The 23154-nt window shown below is 39.9% G+C and overlaps 1 protein-coding gene across 5 annotated transcripts in view; it reads left to right on the forward strand.

The window, feature by feature from the left end:
* Nucleotides 1-23154, forward strand: part of LOC133521646 (protein outspread) — a 427057-nt gene that overhangs the window by 357522 nt on the left and 46381 nt on the right. For 3 of the 5 annotated variants that reach the window (XM_061856728.1, XM_061856732.1, XM_061856729.1), the window contains exons 5-6: nt 19894-19966; nt 21215-21400. In XM_061856728.1, the coding sequence (XP_061712712.1) occupies nt 19894-19966; nt 21215-21400 (259 nt within the window). The remainder of the gene's footprint in view (nt 1-19893; nt 19967-21214; nt 21401-23154) is intronic. The other 2 variants (XM_061856730.1, XM_061856731.1) reach the window with 1 other exon arrangement.

Consider the following 23154-nt stretch of genomic DNA (forward strand, 5'->3'; position numbering starts at 1 on the left):
AATGATCAGTTGATCACGTTTTAAACTAGTCTGCCCATTGACCACAGGAAGCCAGCGCCGCTTTTTGCTATCTGTACTATACTGGTCTATTCTGTACTCAAAAACGTCTTATGTCACTTTAGAACTCTTTAAAGAAATTACATTTTGACGTGGCACTTTACAATATTGAACTTGTTTTAAAAAAGAAGTCTGACACACGAAGCTTGATGATTGTATGCCGTTTTGTGGCAGAAGAGACAATGGACTGGATAGTGGGGCTAGTTTTCTGTCCTTGGTCTTTTTGTTTGCGGCACGAGTTTCATTGATTCGAGGTTTTGCTCTATTTTGTGACAGTACCGGTTGAACCAGAGCCCACATGTCAAAATGTAGTTTTGGTGTTTTCATTCTAAAGGATTCCCTTTAAAATGAACATTGCGTTTTCCTTCCTTCTTGCGCTAGTTTTGTAAAGTATCTTAATAATCTCAGCCTCAATTCTGTTTATAATAGTAACACGCATCATTGATAGAAATATATATACTTATAATAAATGAATAAAATAATAATAAACATTATAGTGCAATCAGTCAACGCAGGGCAGCTTGTGGCGAGCTGTTGGGGAGTAGCGACCTCACGTACCCGAGTGCTCCTGGGGAGTTCTGTTAGCCGCAAGGAGGGTGGGTGGGACAGGATTCTCTGCCTCTGGCTTGCCTTAGCCGGCCGGCCAAAGTGGAGTCGTTAGAGCTATAAGCTCCAGGGGTGGAAGTGAAAAATTGCATAAGACGCGAGTTGGCACAGTGGCTGCTCGCAGCCACTGGGTAGAAAGCGGCGTACACCTCTCAACACCCCTGAGCCCTCACACCGGTGTTGCCCTTGAGCCATCCTAGATGTCGCTTTTTGTGGGGGCCCATCTTGTGGGGGCGAGTCACCGTCTGCCGGAAATAAAATTGAATACCCTTTTATTAGGCAGGCGTCCGGTTTTTTATCCCATAGCCCAGTATTTAGTCCATCGCTTTCACCCAATAGCCCAGTTCATTTTAGATTCCATCAACCCTCAAATAGTCCTTACACCCTGGCGGGTGCTGCCTCTGCGTGCGTCCCATGACACGGGCAAGGGCAGCATCCGCTAGGTGTACTCCTTACATTTCATTAAAGTGTCAAAAGGGCCTCTACGTGTTGGCTTCGGCTCCGCGCACGCCTCCCAAAGGTCCGGAGCACCATTGTTCCGTGATGGGAAAGACATACAACATTATAGGATAATTGTACAAAGTTCGACCTTGACCCACAGCAAGCTTAATAAGGCTTTTGTTGTCGATATTACTGACGACGATGTATAATAATGTATAGTTATACTACCTGGGCTATCTAAGGCTCAAAAGACACAAAACCTGCGTGGTGACCAGAATATTGACTGGACACTGTAAGTTGAACAAACACATGTTTCAAATTGGAAAGAAACAAGATGCGAGAAGTTCTGCCAGGGTCAGAGGAGACTGCAATGCACATTCTCTGTTCCTGTGGACCACTAATGTCAAAAAGAAGTACCCACTTAGGGCGGCACGTATTGCAGCCCTATGAGGTACAGAACATTACGGCCCAAAGAATCTGGAATTTCCTGGATTCAACGGGCATTAGTAATAAACTTTAAAGGGCTGTCACAATAGATCACTGCCTGGTCGACGTGGCATTCAAAGGTCCACAAACTCCAATAATAATATACAAACTGAAGTGATAAAATCTGGCAAAAAACTAGTCACTATTGAAGTTAAGTTCCACCAATTATTTTCAATTAAAAATTAAATAAGTATCAATAAATAGTGCGAAAATTTCAAATGCATCTCGCGATCAAGGAAGCGCTCGATACCATCATAAACTCCTTCGGGCACTCTCACACTAAGTCATGTGGTGACTGCCAATAAGATATAATTTCAAACGTTCTTACTGCCCTTAACGTTGCATGTGAAAATTAACCTTGCTAGTCAGATATTAAGGTTGGATTTAGAAGAACGATTATTGGAGCCCTTTAGTGGGTTTATTTATTAAAGCCAGTCATTTGCGACCATATTAGACGCAGGCGCAAAAACGCGTCCGTTTGACGGCTGCGGCTGTCATGCGCTGTTACTCGTACAGCAGATTTATTCATAGATAATATGAGGCCGAAGATTCCGTAGGTATTACAAATATAGATATTTATACAAGTAATTTAAAAAAAAATCAAAAATGTATTCTGCAAGTAGGCCTCAAGGTCTTTTGCACAAGTCAATATTATATTCTTGTGGTAAAACTACATATTTAAGTATATCGATTTCCTATATCTAAATGATTTCTAAATAATAGCAGTTGTATTGAATAATTATATAAAACTGTAAACTACTGAAAACAATGATTCTCTACATAATTAGCGAGAAATGTTCTAAATATAATCATAACAACAAAACACATTGTAACTGAGATTTCGATAACTTTTTATTTAAATTAATTTTTGACTACTAAAAAATATCCAATAAAACGGGTTTTCTGTCATTTTTAGGTACTGGAATTGCGACATTCAATTTAAAACATGTTCCGACTTAACAAAACATTCTTAACGAATCCGTTCAAAATGTCTTCCGCGAGTCTGGGTCACATCTGGCGACACCACAGTCCAGATACGGGGTCGTTTGAACTCTTAAATGGCTCAATTTGCCACCAAACATGTGAAACATGTCAGACATGCATCTTTAACCTGATTGGGCTAAATCGGAGGCAATTTCAGTTGTGTTTCTTTATACTGATACTGCGGTGTGAGTGTGCCAAAGTACCGACAGAGCACACGTCGAATTTTATCGCAATTGGCTACTTGACTGTTTTTTTGTAAATATTGTCAAACGATCTTGATTTTCTTGAGGATCAAATGTCTATATGGGACTCATGGCATTTAAGCAACACAAAGTTCAGAAATGAGAGTTAAAGTCTGACGCTCGCACTCGACGATTGAAACGCCTCTAACAAAATGTGACGTCACATCATATAAGTCGGTCCTAAATGTATGGAAGATCAAGAAAATTGCCATTTTAACCCTGAAATATTGCGTTTATGCGTATAGTTGTTGTACAATTTATTTTTCAATAAAATGTAAGGAATCGAATGGTACCATTTTCTTTTCTGTTTATGAAAGACAAAAGTTTTTGAGACTTCGGCCTTGAGAGCCTTGTATTTTTTTATAATCTCAATAGAATTTTTTAAATTCCACTTTTTTATAATGGATGGCTCATTTGCTATCCATTTAGCTAAATTTAGTTATAATATTCAACATGTGTCAAGTACCCAATTCTTCGTAGTTGTTTTTTCTTATACTTATTTCGTCTTATTATCCTTATCCTATAGTATCCATCGAAATTATGGCTCCTTTAAACGATGGCCCAGCGCTGGACCTGCGAAATGGCCATGCGATGGTTATGACTCTTCTACACGATGGCCCAGCGCTGGCCGCTGCCAGCGATGGTTAAGAGCACGCACTATGAAATGGCCTACGTGTAGATGCAATCCCATCGCAATCCCGCCGCGCCATAAACCATCCGACACCACTACCCTCTCTACACGCTGGCCCATCTTAATAGGCTAGTATGATGGCTTGATGGCCCATCGTCTAGAGGACCCATTATAGTATTTTTCACATTTTTCCAGTCCTTTTTCTTGGGATTTCCTTGATATGAGAAATACGATAGTAAGCTTGTCTGTCCTTCTGCCAGTTACCTTATCAAATTATCACGGCTAAACTATTAATCCGTCCTTGATGAAATTTGGCAAGTGGATTTTTTCAATCCACCTCTGAAAAGAAGTAGGGGTAGTTATTATGACCTTATCCCTCGCGGGACGAGTTGCTAAAATCCCAAATTTGATTGATATTTTTTTAAATCGATGTCAGCCGACCAAAAAGGCATTGCCCTGGTTAAATCGTCAAACGGCCCAATTCTGGTGAATGACATCATGCGCTAATGCACATCTGATCGCCGGCTGCGTGTGCGCACCTCATTGTAACTGGGACGCGCGGTTTCAGGAACCTGTCCTACTTTGAGACCAGTGTTATAAATGCTTGCTGAATTGTACGCTCCAACAAACCAATATAAGTACACCCTTCAGCACACATATATCCTTCCTGAGGTACTTGTTATTATTTAATTCGGAGACGTACCAACCTTCGGTCCTTTATACAGATTGCTGCCGGACTCGATTGGAACACGAATCATTTGTGTCCGTTAAACTCACCCGTGCTCGCGTAACCGATCGTAATATGTCGAGTTGCAAACACTCGGGTTTCATGCGTCGGCGTAACAAGCCTATTCTCGATATCGCTACATTTTTATTCCACAGGACGAGATACCGGATACCGTCCTGCGCGCGAGATTGACTACTGGTCCCTTTCTATAATACAGTAAAAAAACAATTGTTTGAGTCTAATCAGTCTATCTCTCGCACGATATACCGTCGCGTCACTCTTGTCCTACAGTAGGTCGATCAAAATGTAGATACAGGACTTTTGTAGTTGTGTGTACACTTACTAAAAGATCTGCCATACTTTGGAGATGACCAAATGTACTTCTATCAGAAGTTCTTTAATCTAGATATTTTTGAGTAACCTCCAACTATTAACGCGCCCCATCTTTCTTAATAACTTACGTCTCAAGAGCTTTAGTGTCAAAGCTACATAATTCACATATATTTATACATTTCGAGCTCGAATACCGTGGGTCTAAGGACGCACTAAATCGTATGCTGCGATTGGGCATCTTATCTTATCCCATGATTTTTGGGGGCGCTTGCGGATACACTTCGACCCATAGGTTGTTTTTGTGTAAAAAAAATGATGAGGATGATCTTAGGAATGATCCGCGATCTTGAGTAGTTGTCAAGAGCTTTTTCGACCATTTCCATATGCCGGATGATTGAAGGACTTTGGAGCAGGCTATCTGGACCCACAGGAATTCAAAATGTTACCCATGAGTCCCATCATCCGGCGATTGGACATCACTCTCACTACTCTTTGGTATTTGACTGATTGAAGACTAAAAGTTGCGACAGCAATGCAGTCAGCAGTAATTTATATGTGTATAGTAATGCTGGCGTAGACTAAATCGGAACGATACCTTTAGCCGACATACATTTGCCGAACAATTTAAAACGCCATCATCTCCCCAGCTCCGAGAATCAGACACCACTCCGTCTATGACCTGAAACGACGCTTTGATATTTACGCCGAAATCGAGTTACGGCCCGATCGGACGGTTACTCATTTCAGTTTACTTCTGTCCTATTTTACTTGGCTAATAAACTTCAGCTCGGTTTAGCGGGGTCTTGTTTTATACTGGTAAACTGACACTGGTCGATGACACAGATAAAGGAATATTAATATTAGACACGTAAAATACCGTGAAACAACCTAACTATACGTAGTCCAGTACTACAACTTTGGCTCACAAGTTCAATCCCGTAATTAAGTATCAATAGATCAATACCAATCTTCTTTTTGAAAAATTCAGACAACAAGTTTTTCTTCAATGAAAATATTTTGCCTTGGAACTGCGGCATTCAAATAATTAAACATTTTAAAATTTCGCGTTATAAACACATTTTAAATACGACCAGTGAACGCTGCGCCGACACGTCAGAAATAAAGGTAACAAAATAAATTCTAGATAGGCCCGGTAAATATGTTTTAAAACGTACTAAAATAATATTCACACCTGGACGAACATATTCAAGTTAATTTTGGACCTTAATTGAAATTAATAAAGATGCAACTTTATGCCCCTTATAGTATTGTTTGATCCGAAAAAAATAATGGTAAGCGTGGGCTTATGACATGTCTAAAGTTGCAAATATAAAGTAATATATAATATAAAGTATAAGTATAAAGATGCAAATTATTGTATTCGGGATAAACTACTGTAAAAATTCTCTGAACTCATGATTTATTAGCTGTGATAACCCTAATAATAGCTTCATTCACAACTAGTTTCCTGCCATAGGTCTGCATTAACCGTACACAGAAATCAAGTTCCTAAATTGACACTTCGTACCTGTTATCTTCATAACCAGGCCAAAATGCCAATCATCCCATTGTCCTAGTGTCGATTTGTTGTCTTAAGTGATCTCAACTTTACATTATAGTATCTAAATGACTCACTCTCTACGTGTATTAAACGGAGATATGACCTTTCAGTTTCCAGCGTTACAATAATTGGAATTTTCTCAAACACAAAAGGGCGTAACTGATTAGAGTTTTACATGGAATTGCGTCGTTTTAAAAGAGACAGTAGCACCATTTGAATGCAAAGTGGGTCCTCGTAGTAGCCGACATACTGACCTGAGCTAACCAGATAATTATACGGCAGAGTGCTAGGTTTTAATGGGCAATCGCACTTAAACTGATCGGAGAAACTGGGTGTTTTTGCCATTGATTAACTAGATACTGCCTCTGGCAATACGGTGTAAATGTGGCTATTTAAATAATATTAATATTATAGGATAATCTTACACAAATCGAGTTAGTGTCACAGTAAACTCAATAAGGCTTGTGTTGTGGGTTGGTTGGTACTGGACGCCGATTTATAAAATAGATAAATTTAAATAATAAATGTATATACAGAGAAAACATCAGTTCATTGAATAATACCGAAAATTTCCTCCTCCTTGCGTCGTCTTCCTCAACATTGAGGGTCGTGACCTCCCTTTTGTACCACTTTCTCTCTTACGATCTTTCTCCATCTGTCTCTGGCGGTGTGGAGAGCCATGTGAACTGTGGAGTCAAGAGCGGTGCTGATCTGGTCAGACCAATGTATTGGACTGCGTCCGCGTCCAGGCCTTTTCCCATCCACTTTGCCGGTCACAATGAGCTTTTCGAGGTTGCCACCGTCTTTTCTCGCAATATGACCGAAATATTGAAGGACTCTGCGTAGACCTTCGGATGACAGCCGCGACGAGATTTTAAGCTCAAGCAATATGGAGACGTTAGTCCGAAATGCTGTCCAGGGTATACGGAGCATCCTCCTCCAGCACCACATCTCGAAGGCGTCGATGCGTTTGCGGTCGACCGAAATTTTACTTAATTATAAATTAACAAATTATAAAAAAAACAGTACCTAACTCTTACTTTCTCTTATCGTAATGTTATCCTATGTTAAATATTGGGAGGTTTATGAATTCCTTCTGGCATTTTTCCCCACTTCGCACCGCGTATGGTCTTCAGCATCCTCTTTTGTGACCATAATAATGGCCCTGTTTGTCCATCTTCTTCATTGAACACAATTTTGTGTGACGTCATCGTCGTTTTGTAACTGTTGTGAACCATTAGCTGACATGATAACCTTGCTGACGTTAAGTCAGCATTTAACACATCTTTTACCTTTCAAGCCGTTCGACTCTGGAACTCCTTAGTAAGGATTATTATTATTACTTAGAGACGTATCTTAATGTCGAATCACAAAAAAAACTAAAATAATAATATTCCAAAAAAAAAAAACCAAAAAGATATAAAAATAAGTAAAATGATTTAGAGGTGTAAAATCTTACCTCCGAACATTAGACGCGCTCTATCTCTTGCTGTATTCAAAAAACTACTTTAGGAACATTGCCTATCTCTCCCTGAGTGTTTGAAATACATAGTTATTTTTTACTCTGTGGTTGATATGTTGCTGTTATATTTTGGTATTTTTGTTTTCTTATATGTGTATGTTTATTGCATTTTGTGTACGAGAGTAGGCTTAATAACGTTTTTTTTGCAACACCTTGTTTTAGTTTCCGTTACTCAAACTTTGTCTGGAAGAGATCGCTCTTCAGCGATAAGACGACCTGTTGTCTGCCTCTATCACTAATCTTTAAGCTATATCTTTTACTGAGGTGTGCCAATAAAGAGGATTCATTAATTCATCCATTTCTTAATCATCTCTCGATTTATATCCCTTTTATTCCCATTTATAATTATTCACATAACAACTACACCTCTTCACACATAATTACAATATACTGGTCTGTCTGAAGCGAGAGCTCTTTAACTGTTAGTGAATAAGCAACAGCTACCAGTGTCGAAAGCTGAACTATAAATGTAGTGTTTGATTCTATGTCGATGAGTTTACCCAATTAAAGTTATTGCGGTCCTTAAAAGATAGTGTTAGTTACTAGACAGGTAGAAATCAGTGTTCATTCCAACTAGAAACGAGAGCTAGTAAATGTCAAAGGCACAGTTGGAGTTAGTAGACTATCCTATTATTTATTTATTTATCGTATGTCATTTTTTTAGTTACTGACTATCCTATATGACAGGGGTGGCCAACAGGTCGTCGATCGCGACTGTTAGCCCAGTTGATCGTGGCAAGGCAAAAAATATAAATACGTAGACCAGTTTCATTTAAGGTTTCACGAAGTATGTAATTGGTAGATCGCACAGGGTTTCGTTAGTAAACAGGAGATCTTGGGTCTAATCAAGTTAGCCACCCCTGCTATATGACCATTTTTCAATAGACTTGCTAAATCAAATAAAAAATGATTAGACAGATTCTAACCACCCTGATTTCGTACATACATAGCAGAGATAATGTCACAGCCATCTGGTTAAGCTAGCCATCCTATTGATCGCCTAGGCCGATAGAAAATCATTCAACACTTAACAACTTGGCGTATTGAAAGTCAGCTCTTTGAAAATGACTGATTCACTCAGCCAAGTGATTTAAATGTAAGAATATAACCTAAAAACTTAAAAAAATTAAATAACGTAACATAAAACCTAACATCAAATTAATCACTGTCTAAATTACCTAAATAACTGCACGACGTTCAGCCATTTGGTTAAACGTTGTGATCAATGACTTGGCTGGTTGTTCTTCAGCCAACTAATTAGCAGGTTAATTTGACCAGTTGGCTGAGACACATACATTTCCCCTAGAAGCGTCAAACTTAACGTAGCTCTTGGTGAGAAGACTCAGAGCAGTCCGAATCTAAGGGAATAAACTAGTAGTAGGTAGTAGTAATAGTTTTTAAAATTTGGTTTCGATTGGTAAAATGATACATACTTTGATTGAATTTATTTACCTCCAGTTTTTCAGACATCCAGACGGACACGATTATCCTAGTTTCCATAAATATTGCCTAATTGCCCATATAAACAAGTTGTCACAGTATGTAACCCGCTAGACGGCGCACGCGGCTGTTTTTTCCTGCGCGCGCGCCGCTCATGGCAATTAAGGTCCAGCCATCGATGCCGCTAGGCTGTACAAAATGGAATAAAATATTATAAGAAGAAAAAAACTAGTGGCTCTTTGCCAACTCTGCCATTTTGAGAAAAATCATTAACTGTATTGACTAAGAAATCCGTATAAATATCCAACCGGCTCACAACAGTTCACGAGAATCTTTCGAGAAATGTGACCTGTAGAGCACCACTGATTCAGGCCAGAGTAAATAAAGTTAACACTATGAACAGCAATAAAACGGGAAAAAAAAATTTCAAACAAAATGTGCCTACTTTAATCAAAGCCTTCTTCTTTGCCCATTTCCTTGCCTACTTTACTTTGTGAGGATAAGATTTAAAAAGAATATAAATGCCCTTCTCCAGACATATTTATACCAGGTTAGATTTAGAAAGAACATGGACTGGATGACACTTTTTATTTTACCCGAAGAACGTTCTATGAATTCTACTCGAAAGGATTTTTCAACAGAACTGATCCAATCCAGTTTGTATGATAGCCGGCATTCCCTCTCATGTTCTCTCAGTTTTTGCTTCACGCGGAAGCACAAGCTCGGATTCCCCGCCCATACTCGGCGTCCCTACAAACTACAACCGCCAATTAATGCGACGAATTGATAGCAAACTATCTTTTTACTACCATTGTATGCTAAGCGAACGGGTTGTGGAAATTTGAGACACATGAAGTTGCTCTGCGGGCTGGTTGACGTAAATGGAAGATTTCCATTAAGATGCTTTGGTATATATATATATATATATATATATATATATATATATATATATTATTCTACGTCGGTGGTAAACAAGCATACGGCCCGCCTGATGGTAAGCAGTCTCCGTAGCCTATGTACGCCTGCAACTCCAGAGGAGTTACATGCGCTTTGTCGACCCTAAACCCGCCCCCCCTCGATGAGCTCTGGCAACCTTACTCACCGGCAGGAACACAACACTATGAGTAGGGTCTAGTGTTATTTGGCTGCTGTTTTCTGTAAGGTGGTGGAGGTGTAACTTCGAAAGCAAGATCATTTTGAAAATGGCAAATATTTATAAAACCAAAAGCACTGCATACTTTAGCAACACCTATCGTTTTTAGGGTTCCTTACCAAAAAGGTACAAAAGGAACCCTTATGGTGCGACTCTGTCCGTCCGTCCGTTCGTCTCTCTGTCACATTGCTAAATATCTAGAGAAGTACTTAAGCTATCGATTTGAAATTTGGAATAGTAAGGAATAACGGTAACCCAAACATATTGGAAGTGTAATATTGTTTTTTATATTAATTATAGAAAATGCCCAATATAAAGAGGGGGAAAAATTTCAAAGTCTAGTTACTAAGTCAAGTGGGATATCATTTGAAAGAGCTCAAATTGAACTTTATAAAACATTTTTTTTTTTCATTTTACAATTTAATCCCGTTTGCAGGTGTTTATTATAGTTGAAATTCCTACGAAATTACACTAAAAACACCTTCTTTCAAATAAAAAAAAAATATTTAAATCGGTTCACATGATAAAGAATTATCCCTGAAAAACCAACATACATACAGATCGCACAAATTAGTTAGCCAATAGTTTTCTATGTATATAAGTATGTATTTATCTATATACATATGTATATCGTCGCTTAGTACCCACAGTACAAGCTTTACTTACTTTGGGGCTAGGTTGATCTGTGTGTGAAGATTGTCCCCAAATATTTATTTATTTATATACCTACAAATAATCGTCTATATTATTTTGCTTTCATATCTAAGTAATATAAACTATGTTATAAAATTCTCAATTGTAAGAAATAATGAAAACCATTAAAATAATTTTCTCCTGTTTATAACTAACACAATGTTACTGCATTAAAAAATATGAAAACAACAACAGTACAAAAAAATAAATCTAAGCCTCCCGGAGTGTTCACACGAGATCGATATTCAAATTAGAACAGTATCTTATATAGATCCAATAAAGCTATTACATCACATGCGCCGTGGCTATAGTGATAGCTATAGGGCTATAGTTGGCTATAGTAATAGCTATATGTGGCACTTAACGAAATATTCGTGTAAAAAACCTCGTGATCAAGGGGCGATGGCCTCGGATCTCGGTGAGGTGCGCTCCTCTTTGAACCCAAATACACCCTAAATAATTAATTACTTTTGAATTCCAACGGCCCGATTCGAAGAATGATTAAGACATGTTTAAGCTCTTTAAAAGATCGATAGCTAAACGACATGTCAAAATTGACGTTTATTTCGATTCCACTGTGATCTCAATAAGATCTATCTACGATATTTCTAACGTCAAAGTGACATTGGTTGCCCGAATCGAGGCAACCAATGTCACTTGAGGAGGAGGTGCTTCTGTTAAATTTACGACATACAAACGATATATAAATGAGAACTTATCGTTATCGTATCTCGTTCTTCGAATCGGGCCGCAACACTTAATAATTATAGATACATCCCTGTATTTTTTATTATTATAGAGAATACGATGTTAACGTTCTATATAACGACAATAAGGTATATCGTTGCAAGTTCTTGTAACTTTGGGAGAAAGCTGAATTATTTTTGTTGCCCAGCAAACAGACAATAAACACAGTGTAATGTACAGTCAGCAATGTGTATACAAATGTGTATGCAAGGGTGCTAAGCTTTACTTTACTCACCGTACCATAAAATAATAGCCCCATAGAGTTTAACGATAATGTCACTTAAGGAAGAAGTTTTTATTTGCAAAAAAAAACATGGACTAAAGGCCTGTTCTTTCCGCAATTAATTAAGCACACGTATCCTCAGTATATCATCGGTTCATACTGTATCATAAAAGGGCCAACGTACCTCAAAGGTCCCATGTAGAGCGCAACAGGGCGAGAGTTGATACAGATACTGCGCGCGCGCCGTGACAGGACGAGTGACTCATGTGTTCGGCGATTAACCCTGAGGGCTTACATGACAGTTCCATCTTGTAATGAACAATTTGCCAGTTCAATTTTTTTTTAATTATACACATTTCTATCGACATCAGCTCAATTGGATTTCCATCCGTCGTCGAAGGCCCCTTAGAATCCTGAGTATATTATTTTCCATCTTGTTCGAGCCTTCTACACCAGGATATCTTAAATGTAAATTCACTTTTATCGCCCCCCGTCCAGGCTGTGAACTGCGTTCCTCCCGCTCACTCAAACTGTCCATTCCTTCTCACCATACTGGTTTTATGTCCAACTCCTTCGCCGTTGAGGCAATCCGTCTCTGGAATTCCCTCCCTCTTTCGATTCGACAAGCCCCAAGCAAACCTGTTATTAAGCAACTCCAAATTAACTAGAATGTATCTATTCACATGAACCGTGAGGAACAATCCCCTGCACTTTCACATTAAAGAGTTCGATTTACCATAAAAATGAGTGCCTCCTTTAGCACCATGACGAATTTGTTCTGTCTTAGCCCCTCATCCACATGATGTAGCTATGTTACAATAGGGGGCGTGTCGACTCCAGGGGGCGCCTTGTCAATCATACAAGTCATACAGACTTGTGCATGGTCAACGTCAGTGGTAAGGTTGCTGATACACTGGCAGAGGATCTAAACATTACACATCTCGCGCAATGTCGAAGGTATCATCCCAATGGCAGTTCGTTTTTTTATGGAGTAGCTGTCATTTAAAATGCTGGAAGGTATTTGGAAGTTTAGTACGTTAATTTATCTAGAAATGGGACATTTAGGTAATAAAAATACGGTAAAAATACAGTTTTTAAATTATTTTATAAATTAATTTGTTGGTTGATTCCGGCTCGTCTCCTCTCATCTCTGTCACAGTGGAAAAGCAGCCGTTAATGTCATCATCCTCTGTGTACCCAGACCTTTACCTTTAAATGCCTTTTGTAGTACACTCAATCGCTAATGTATTCAGCACTGATTTAATTGACAATGACTATACCAAGTTACCAAGCCAGTCAGCCTGCGTCATCGGTTCCAGTGAAACTGAAAGCATCTTGGCTATTCATGAGTGGTAATTATACTGTGATCTCAGGATCAAACGGAAAAGGATGTTAAGGCTTTTGTGGGTTTGAAAGGCTTTACAAAGAAGCAAAGTCAAGCTGATCCTTTGCGAACATGTTTAAACCTAGAACATATGTAGGTATATGGCGTATTGATTACGGAATTATGAAGCAAGTAGAATATGAATAAATAAATAAATATTATAGGGACATTCTTACAAAAATTTACTAAGCCCCACGGTAAGCCAAGAAGGCTTCTGTTGTAGGTACTCAGACAACGATTAAATACATAGAAAACATCCATGACTCACGAACAAATATCTGTGCTCATCAAACATATAAATGCCCTTACCGGGATTAGAACCCAGGACCATCGGCTTCATAGGCAGGGTCACTACCCACTAGGCCAGACCGGTCATCAAATAGTCATAGAAGTAATGATGGTAATATGTCTTGACTTCCCGCAAACGGTAGCTTTAAATCACGGACATAGGACGCTAGGTTGTAGAAAAACAGAAAAATACATAAGTAATTGATAAGCAATGATTGATCCTGTAGTATTTCTACGGCAACGTGAAGAATCAGTCCTAAAAGTAATTGAACCGTTAATGCGAATGAAATTAAATGCCGCTCTAAACTGCTTTTCGCTTCCAATTCACGATCACCACATAAATACCACGTACTTCAATCATCATCATATCAGCCTTTTATCGCCCACTGCTGAGCATAGGCGTCTCTTCCAGTACGCCACTTGTCCCGATCCTGAGCTAATCGCATCCAGAAGTGTCCCGCAATTTTCCCAATGTCGTCCACCCAACGAGCCAACGGACGCCAGGGGCTTCTTCCATCCGAAAGCGGCCACCATTCCGTTAACATTTTAGTCCACCTGCCATCACTCTGCCTAGCAACATGTCCCGCCCAACTCCATTTTAGGTTGGTAATGACGCAACCCACGTCTAGCGCCTTGGTGCACTTCAATACTTAGTAAAAAACAGCATTGTCCATGGGTCCCATCTCCCATGGCGAGAACACGCGCCGCCCTGCACTGCCCCTTCCCACGTAATTAACATTCTATGGAAACTGGACCTCTGACAAGCCCCAAGTCATATGGCGATTACATTCTCATGCGTGGTCTGATTTAACAATTAAAAATAATGGTATAAACACTCTAAACAAGCAGTAACTACGGCACACTACGAGGGTGAACAACCTCGGCATTCCACTACAACCTATGTAGATCTTCTTCCTCGCGTTGTCCCGGCATTTTGCCACGGCTCATGGGAGCCTGGGGTCCGCTTGACAACTAATCCCAAGATTTGGCGTAGGCACTAATTTTTACGAAAGCGACTGCCATCTGCCCTTCCAACCCAGAGGGTAAACTAGGCCTTGTTGGGATTAGTCCGGTTTCCTCACGATGTTTTCCTTCACCGAAAAGCGACTGGTAAATATCAAATGATATTTCGTACATAAGTTCCGAAAAACTCATTGGTACGAGCCGGGGTATGAACCCGCGACCTCCGGATTGCAAGTCGCACGCTCTTACCGCTAGGCCACCAGCGCTTCTAGGCCACCAGCGCTAACACTACAACCTATGTAGGTACTGCAATGACACGTATAAAAATTCCCCACCCTTCTAATTGGACATTAAAATGAACCCTTTATAAGGCAAAGGTAATATTTCCCACAATGATTTTGAACTTCATTTCAAAGTGATAGGGTTCAACTTTGCGTAATTTATGAGACCCGAGTAGTGGTAAAGGCATAAAAGCTGCGCTGGCGCCGCAGCCCGTTATGGGTCACTGCACGTTGCAATCAATCAATATTCAATACATATAACAATTAGTTGGTGTCGATAATTTTACTTAAAATTTTATCTTTGCGCAGTCTACTCAGCGTGATGTAAATTTCCTCACCGTCGGCAGGGTGTTCATCCTCAGATCCTCACACCTTAGAACCTAAATGCTCGCGTCCTGTGCCATTCAAGAGGAATTTCCTCCCGCGGACGCTCCGGCTGTGGAATGAGCTCCATTCCGAGGTTTTCCCGAGGGTCTACAGTATGGGGTTCTTCAAAAAAGGAGTGTACAGGTTTTTAAAGTGTCGGCAACGCGCATGTAACACTTCTGGAGTTGCAGGCGTCCATAGACTGCGGTGACTGCTTACCATCAGGCGGGCCGTATGCTTGTTCGTCGTGGTATAAAAAAAATTTTTTTTGCCCAAACTACGCGCTAACGTCCTGAGGGCCTCCCGCGAACCACGTTCGACGTGTTGCCTCTCTGTCGCACTTGTAAATTTGTACGTAAGTAAGTACAGGAAGGCAACCTGTCGAACGTGGTTCGCGGTAGGCCCTCTGGACTTCTAGACCACCTGACCACACCGGGTCCCAAATTAACGAGAATATGAAATCTTTGAATGGCTTGGCGTCTTTTTCCCTTACGGGCTTGCAGTATAGAGAGAGATTTGATGTTGCGATCTACACATAGGTACAGTCAGCATCAAAAGTAGCGGATCAAACAATGTGTCAAAAGTTTCTACCATTCTGTAACAGCTTAACAAAATGTGATGGTTCTGTGTGTAGAACAATTAAGACTGTAAAAAATATACTTTTGAACATACATTTTAGAGATTAATCTTTATTTGGAAAAGTTATCCGGAATATCAGATACTTATGGCGCGTTGTTTCATCCGCTACTATTGATGCTGACTGTACAACTAGAGAATATCTCAATTATTTTTATAAAATATTCTGATTTGCGTATTTAGGTATTCAGTACTATAAATATTTAATAAAAATAATCAGCCAGTCCAAGGGACGCATTTATGCGTTAGAGGGAGGGAGCAAGTGATATTGCTATCTCATTTCACCGCATAGCTGCGTCCCCTAGATTGGCCTACGCTGCGCCATCGTGTAGAGGAGCCCTAAAAGCGCGTTCTCCTTTCCGATGCATTACCTACGCCAGGGGTTCCCAATCTTTTTCAACATGCGGCGCAGTTACAAGTTTAGTATTTTGCAACGGCGCCCTTGTAAATTTAAAATCACGGTCGAAAAAGAGTGACACGACGCTATATTATTTGCCGATGCGAGCGCTCAAATAGGTACCCGCGAATATTTGTGGTTTCGTATAATGATAGAACTCACGGCGCCCCTCTTTACTTTCTACGGCGCACCAGGGCGCCGCGGCGCACACTTTGGGAACCCCTGACCTACGCAATCCCGTAGTGTCCAGGAGCCGGCCGCGGAACCGCCGAAATTTGACACCATTCGGCCAAAACTTCTCCTTGTCGAAGGTAATATTGGTGCAGTCTGAATGCATGCAAACGGTACCTTTACTCAGAAATTAGTTCACAATTACGATCTAACATCTCTATAAAATCTCTGTGACTGCAAAAACTCTCTAATAGTTATTAAAGTCCGCCTTACTCGTAAGTCGTAACAGCCGTCATCTGAATGCCGTTTCCGATCAGTTTCACGATAATTAGTGTTTGCAATGTGCTCTCGCTCAATTACCGATTTCCAACCGTTTCACAACACCAATAGGGCGTAGTACCTGTTAATCGAGGAATGTTTTCACTGAGATAAGGTCGAATGCCTGTGAGATTGTTATGTAGCTTTCTTAGTTAATTTTTTTTTTTACTATGAAGTACTGCCCATAGAAAATAATATGGAACGCTCATTTGTTTCTTGCATTGACATTGTATGGCGTAGTACTTTATAGACTAATATAGTTTGCGTGGTTTCGGTGATAACACACCAGAATAATATTAGTTAAAATGCTCCTCGAGTAGGAAATTAGTCCTCTAATCTTGAGTAATTTTTAGAATTTTAGTTAGCTTGGAAGAGTTGGGAGAGATCGCTCTTAAGCAATTTCAAAATCAGTAGATATATTGGTAGGTACACCCAAGGCCTAAAGTATGGAAACAAGGTTGTTTTCTTTAATATCTCATGTTTTTGTCTTTGTTTTATAATTGTAATCTAAAATTTACAGTAGACAACCACAAAAGGTAAAAAAAAATACTCACTAAATATCAAAACATACTAAAATATTGTCAAAAACATAATTATACCCTTTTAATTGATTTGAAAAACGTTGAACTGGCAAATATCATAGCCACAACTCGAGTAATTTGAGTAATTTACTTTTAAAATGTTCTACTATTATATTTAGCATTTTGTTTCAAATAAGTAGTATACGTTACATCGCTTAAAAAATCATACTTTTTCATTAAAATATAAGCTTTACTTTAGCTTCCATACTTTTGGCCTTGGGTGTACTTAAAACAATTGCTTTTCACTTGACGACTACTAAAGAGACATAACAGGTTACAATTTTACACCTGAATTCGTAACAACATGTTACATTTAACACATACCTCACATAATAACAATAAAGCTATCATATAAAAGATTAATCCCATCGATCTATCAATTCAATAAAGGAATATTTTATATCATTAATTTATTATACAGTAAAAATGTAAGCTCATTCTTGTACGACCTAAATCAAAACCGAAATTGACATCAAATTCTTCACCAATAGGGTCCCATTTCTCGAATGGTATTAGTCTAATATTATAAGTGTGTTGCCATGGTAACCCATAAGATTTGACAGTTCGTGGACAAATAATATTAATTTAATATCGTAAGAGAAATGGGCGCCAAGCGAAGCCCCAGCTTTCAACAGAAGTTTTCGGCATCTACAGAAGTTGCAAATGGTATACAATTTGGTTGCAACAAATGGTATAGAATAGGGGCTGGCTAAATACGGGCAACGAATTCAGTCGTTCGTGCAAAAGTCGCAATGCCATTTGCAATGCAAATGCAATTGCAAATCACATGTGATTATCAATAATTTTTGAGAGGCCATTCCATTAGTAAGAAAGGTGATAACGATTCTTTGTTTTAAATAGTCATTCGTTATCCATCAGTCTTTTAGTTGTCAGTAGGAAGTATACGCACTAAGGTGACAATAAGAAAACCCGTCCATTCTAGGTTTCTAACATCCTGCCGCCGGCCGGCCCTAATGACTAGTTGATCGGTTGTGTGAACAGGCGTTTGTGTGGCCGATGAATGAATGTGTGAATGGCTGTTGTGTGTAAGCTATCGGCAGGAGAGTTGAGGTGAATGGTAAACAGCCACATGAAATATTAATCGCAAAAACGGTAGTGAATGAATCAATGAGAGCTTAATACTCGTACCTTAAAGGAACTTTGATTGAGTTTGCTATCGGTTCGAAAAAGAACACAATTTTAAAATAAATGGTTGCGTACTGTGCGGTTCAAGAGGAATTTCCTCCCGCCGACGCTCCGGCTGTGGAATGAGCTCCCTTCCGAGGTTTTCCCGAGGGTTCTTCAAAAAAGGAGTGTACATGTTTTTAAAGGGTCGGCAACGCGCATGTAACACCTCTGGAGTTGCAGGCGTCCATAGGCTGCGGTGACTGCTCAGCGTCAGGCGGGCCGTATGCTTGTTTGCCACCATCGTGGTATAAAAAAAAACTCAATATCATGACGGACGTGTGGTTGTGTGACTTGTGTGCGTGGCTGCAACTGGGATATCGGTGCGTATAGGTAGTTAGTGATATCTCGTTTATGACATTATTTTGTATCTCCTTGGATTTCAAGGGCCTATAAATCCCGGTCTTTTGATAGGCTTGCGTGGGGATATAGATCCAACACGTAGAGGCCCCTTGGAGAGCTTTAATGTCATGTAGAACGCCTGCTGGAACCCGTTCACAGGCGCAACAATAGACACCCATGAACCGGTCGCAGCAGGCATTGGGACTATTGTAGTAAAAATGAACAGTATAACGGTCTATGGATTGAAGTTTGGGAGGACAATGAGACTGGGTTATTGCAAAGACGTCCGGACACCTGCCATAACAATGTTTCCACTAGTTATCTAGGCAGGCGGTGACTCGCCGCCCACTAGATGGGCCCCTGAAAATGCCGTCGTGAAGACGACCAGGAGCAACACCGGTGTGAGCGGCTCAGGGGTGTCGAGAGGTGTACGCCGCTTTCTACCCAGTGGCTGATAACAGCCACTGTGCCAACTCGCGTCTTATGCAAGTTTTCACTTCCACCCCTGGAGCATTTAGCTCTAACGACTCCTCTCTGGACGGCCAATGAAGGCAAGCCAGAGCTGAGAGTCCTGCGGGTCCCCTTGGGGTCCACTCCGACCGACGAAGACACGCCGGAGACGGAGACCCTGACCGACTCTCGGGAGTACTCGGTTCCGTGGGGTCGTTACTCCCCAACAGCTCGCCACAAGCTGCCCTGCGGACATTATTTATTGTTATGATAAAAAAAAAACACTCTTTTAATCATACACTCGTTGATCATGACGTTTCATTTAAAAAATATTCAAAGTAGGTAGTTAGGTACCTACTTATTATGAAAACTGGTTTAAGTTCAACGCCAGCTTATGAGCTGTGTGTGTAGCGTGTTTCTATCTTATGATCTGATATTTGCCTTGCTCATACCTATTACTATGTCTACTGGATATGAAATTTGTAATCAAATTATTTGTTGAAAAGATGTGTCGCCGAGTTTTTTGCCGGTCCCATATTGGGATGCCCTCGTACAACTTGGGAGGGATTTAAATTTTCTCGGGTCAGAGAGGTGTAAGGTTAGAGCCGGCGTAGCTTCTTAAGCGCATTGTAATAAGCCTACTTGATGAATAGACTATCTTTAACTTTATTTATTTTGTCAACAGGGCCGACACAAACGAAACGCGACTTTCCCCGGCGGCCAGACGGCGAGCCTGCTGCAATCTTCAACGACAAGAAGTAAGTCAACGTTCAGGCTACGCGTATGCTGAAATGCAGGCGACGCAGTTCCACGCAGCGCAGGGCAGATCAGGGCTATAACCGCGAAAATCCAAGTTCGTTAATTGCGGGCATTTTTCTCTGTCACTCTAATTACGTCTTAGTAGAGAAAGATCCCCGCAATACGCGATTTTCTGTTTTCGCGGTAGGCCTCCAGATTTTGTATAGTATGGAACATTCTTGCGTCGCAGCTGTGGCGGCGTTCCAAAAAATGCTATGCCCTGCGCTGCGTGGAACTACGACGCATCTCAGCATACGCTTAGCCTAAATGCAGTTTAATTGTATATCGAATATGTTTAGATTCATTATGGTTAGCCGAGCCAAGGGACTATCGCTTATATAAAACGCCAACCGAAACTTTAAAAAATATATGGAAATGATCACATCACTTTACTTTTCGTTGCATTACATTCTCAATACATTTTTACTTTTCGATTTGCGTTTATCGATTTATTGCAATCTTAGCTATTTCCACTGTGGAAATATCATAGTATTTTTATATATGTTGGCGGCCGATCGTAAGATCAGGCAGATCGTAATGTTCCTGTGTAATATTTGACGGTATTCACATTAAGCTAATAGGTGGTAGGTAGGTTCGTTATGTTGCTTCAGATGTTCAAAGACCAAACTGTCCAGAAATAGGAGCGCCGCTCGCGGGGCTATTCGAATCAGGGAACGAAACAAAAAAATTCACGTTTTACGACATGCCTGATCTTACGATCGGCAGCCCGCATATATACTGGTTTGGTGGTAGAGGCTATTGAATGCGATAGGAATTTTTCTTTCATGTCGAGCTTCCTAGACAAAAAGCCGCTGTATCAGCACCGGCCCTGTCCGACGCCTCTCTGAGATCAAATTTCAGGCTGGAGCGAATTAAATCTATTAATAATCATTAGTTCACTTAGAATAGAATTAAAAAAAAAATACATAATTTGTTCATAAACATAAATACAAAAGAGAAAATTATAGAAATATGATAGGAAGGAAAATGGCCTCATCCCAGCATGATGCTGGCAACTTCCAGCGCTGATTTTCCGACTTGATTGTGTACAGTACTGGGGATCGTGACCGAATTTTTGGCTCGATATTTTCTGCTCTATTGAACCAACGGTTTTTAACCACCACACACATCTGAAAGGTTAAGCTGTATTAACGAATATACTAGTAATCCGGACAAGAACAAATGACCACCGAGATGACTCCCAATAGACCATTTAACCGCTGTTCCAGAGTACTCCGCGGACGCTTCAACACTTCGCGACGCAGCGGACGGGTGCACCGCGGCTCGGCCTCGGTACTGCGGCGCGGGCACCACTACCTGGCCGGGGCCGAGAGTCCAACCCCCGCAGCCTGAGATCCCGAGCTTAGCACCACCACAGCCCATAGATACCAAAGGTCAGTCTCTAAGAAGCTTCCTTCCAGGATATCCCACGGATGCTATAACACTTGTGTGATCGGACCAGAAGACCGCCAGGCTGAAGTGAGACTGGACGGGTCACGTCTGCCGCATGCACCCTGATAGGTTGGTTATTATAGCCACCAAGTGGATGCCGCACGTTTAGCGCGGACGTGGCAGGCCCAGACGGAGATGGCGGGACGACGGTTCACCTTCATCAGTAACTGGCCAGAAATAGCACAACAACGGGAGCTGTGGAGATCACGGGGAGAGGCCGACAGAGAAAGTGACAGATTTAGCACATGAAATTGTACACCTTTTGTTAACTATTAGAAATAACAAGTACTGGTTTCATCTTGTTATCTTTCATTTTAATAAATCAATTTTTTGAAAACAGACTCACTTAATTACAGTAGTAGTAATGATTTTTTTTCTGATGGACGTTTAGGTAAACGCGCGTAAAGCAGTGTTTTTGTCGATCTTATTTGTAAATTTCGTAAAGTTTGGACTGCTAAAAATGGTAATTTTGTATTACACATATCCTGTACTTCAAGTTTAATAAACTACATTTTTGTTATTATATATTTGAAGTAGTGTAAATGAAAGTTAGACGTAATCAATTTTCCCCAGAAATTACTTCAAAACAAGTGATGAAGTGACAATTTTTCTGAAAATTGACTTAGTTTCAACGTAATTTTGATACTTAAACAATCTACAACATTTGCTGAAACTGTTCTTATACATCATTTTGTATAATTTACTACCATAATTTTTTGATGAATTTTTAAAAATGTCCGTTCTCGTCACCTATTACCGGGGACGCACGCTTGCGACCTCATTATTAAAAGGCAAGATGAAAAAACGTGCTAATAGAAACCAATACTTGTTATTTAGATATTACGCAACAAAAGGTGTAGTACAATTTCAACGACTAAATCTATCAATTTTAAATTTTTGCTCTAAAATCGTTACCGGGCTCTAGCAATGATAGTCAAAGTCCGACAGTCGTACTTCACTCGCGAAACGCTCCTAACAAATCGATCAGTGAACGTGACGTCACGGTCACTGAGAGCCCAGCTTGAAGTATGGAAAACAGGAAAATTGCGATTTTGTCGATTAAATATTGCGTTTATGTATATAGTTGCCATACAATCTTTTTTGTATAAAAAGGTAGGCTTACTTTATTCCTTGTTGGAAGTTGAAAAAAAACTTTTATTTTGAAACTCATTCCTGTATTATTTTTATTCGATATATTATTTTAATTTATTGCGATAAATTTTTCATTTGCTATCTTTTTTACTAGATTTTGTTATAAAATTCAACGGTTTATTTTATTACTTTAATGACCGGATGAAAAATCTTACTTTCCTTATACGTACGAGTAAAGTAGCTTTCTTTCCTGCGGGCCTAGCCAAGATGATATTGATAGAAAACGCAAATGGAAACTTAAATAACGTATGGAAATATTCACATGACTCATAGCATCTGTCATGTCGATATTTTTTTTGTTTTTCTTTGGCGTTCGTTGATGTACTATTGTCATCTTGGCTAGGGCCTTTACACCACTTCTCTACTCCTTTGCTCTTGAGCACGTATACTTTAGGTTTAGGATCATTTATTCTCATAAGAATTTACAATTCACTTATCGAGATAAATACAAAACAGTAAATTAAATTTTGTTTAGAGCGCACAAATAACTTAAATATTTCATTTAACTTAACTAAAACAGGTAGTTTTACAAAATACTTATTAA

Source organism: Cydia pomonella, chromosome 9 (genome assembly GCF_033807575.1).
Source record: "Cydia pomonella isolate Wapato2018A chromosome 9, ilCydPomo1, whole genome shotgun sequence".
Lineage (NCBI taxonomy): Eukaryota > Metazoa > Arthropoda > Insecta > Lepidoptera > Tortricidae > Cydia > Cydia pomonella.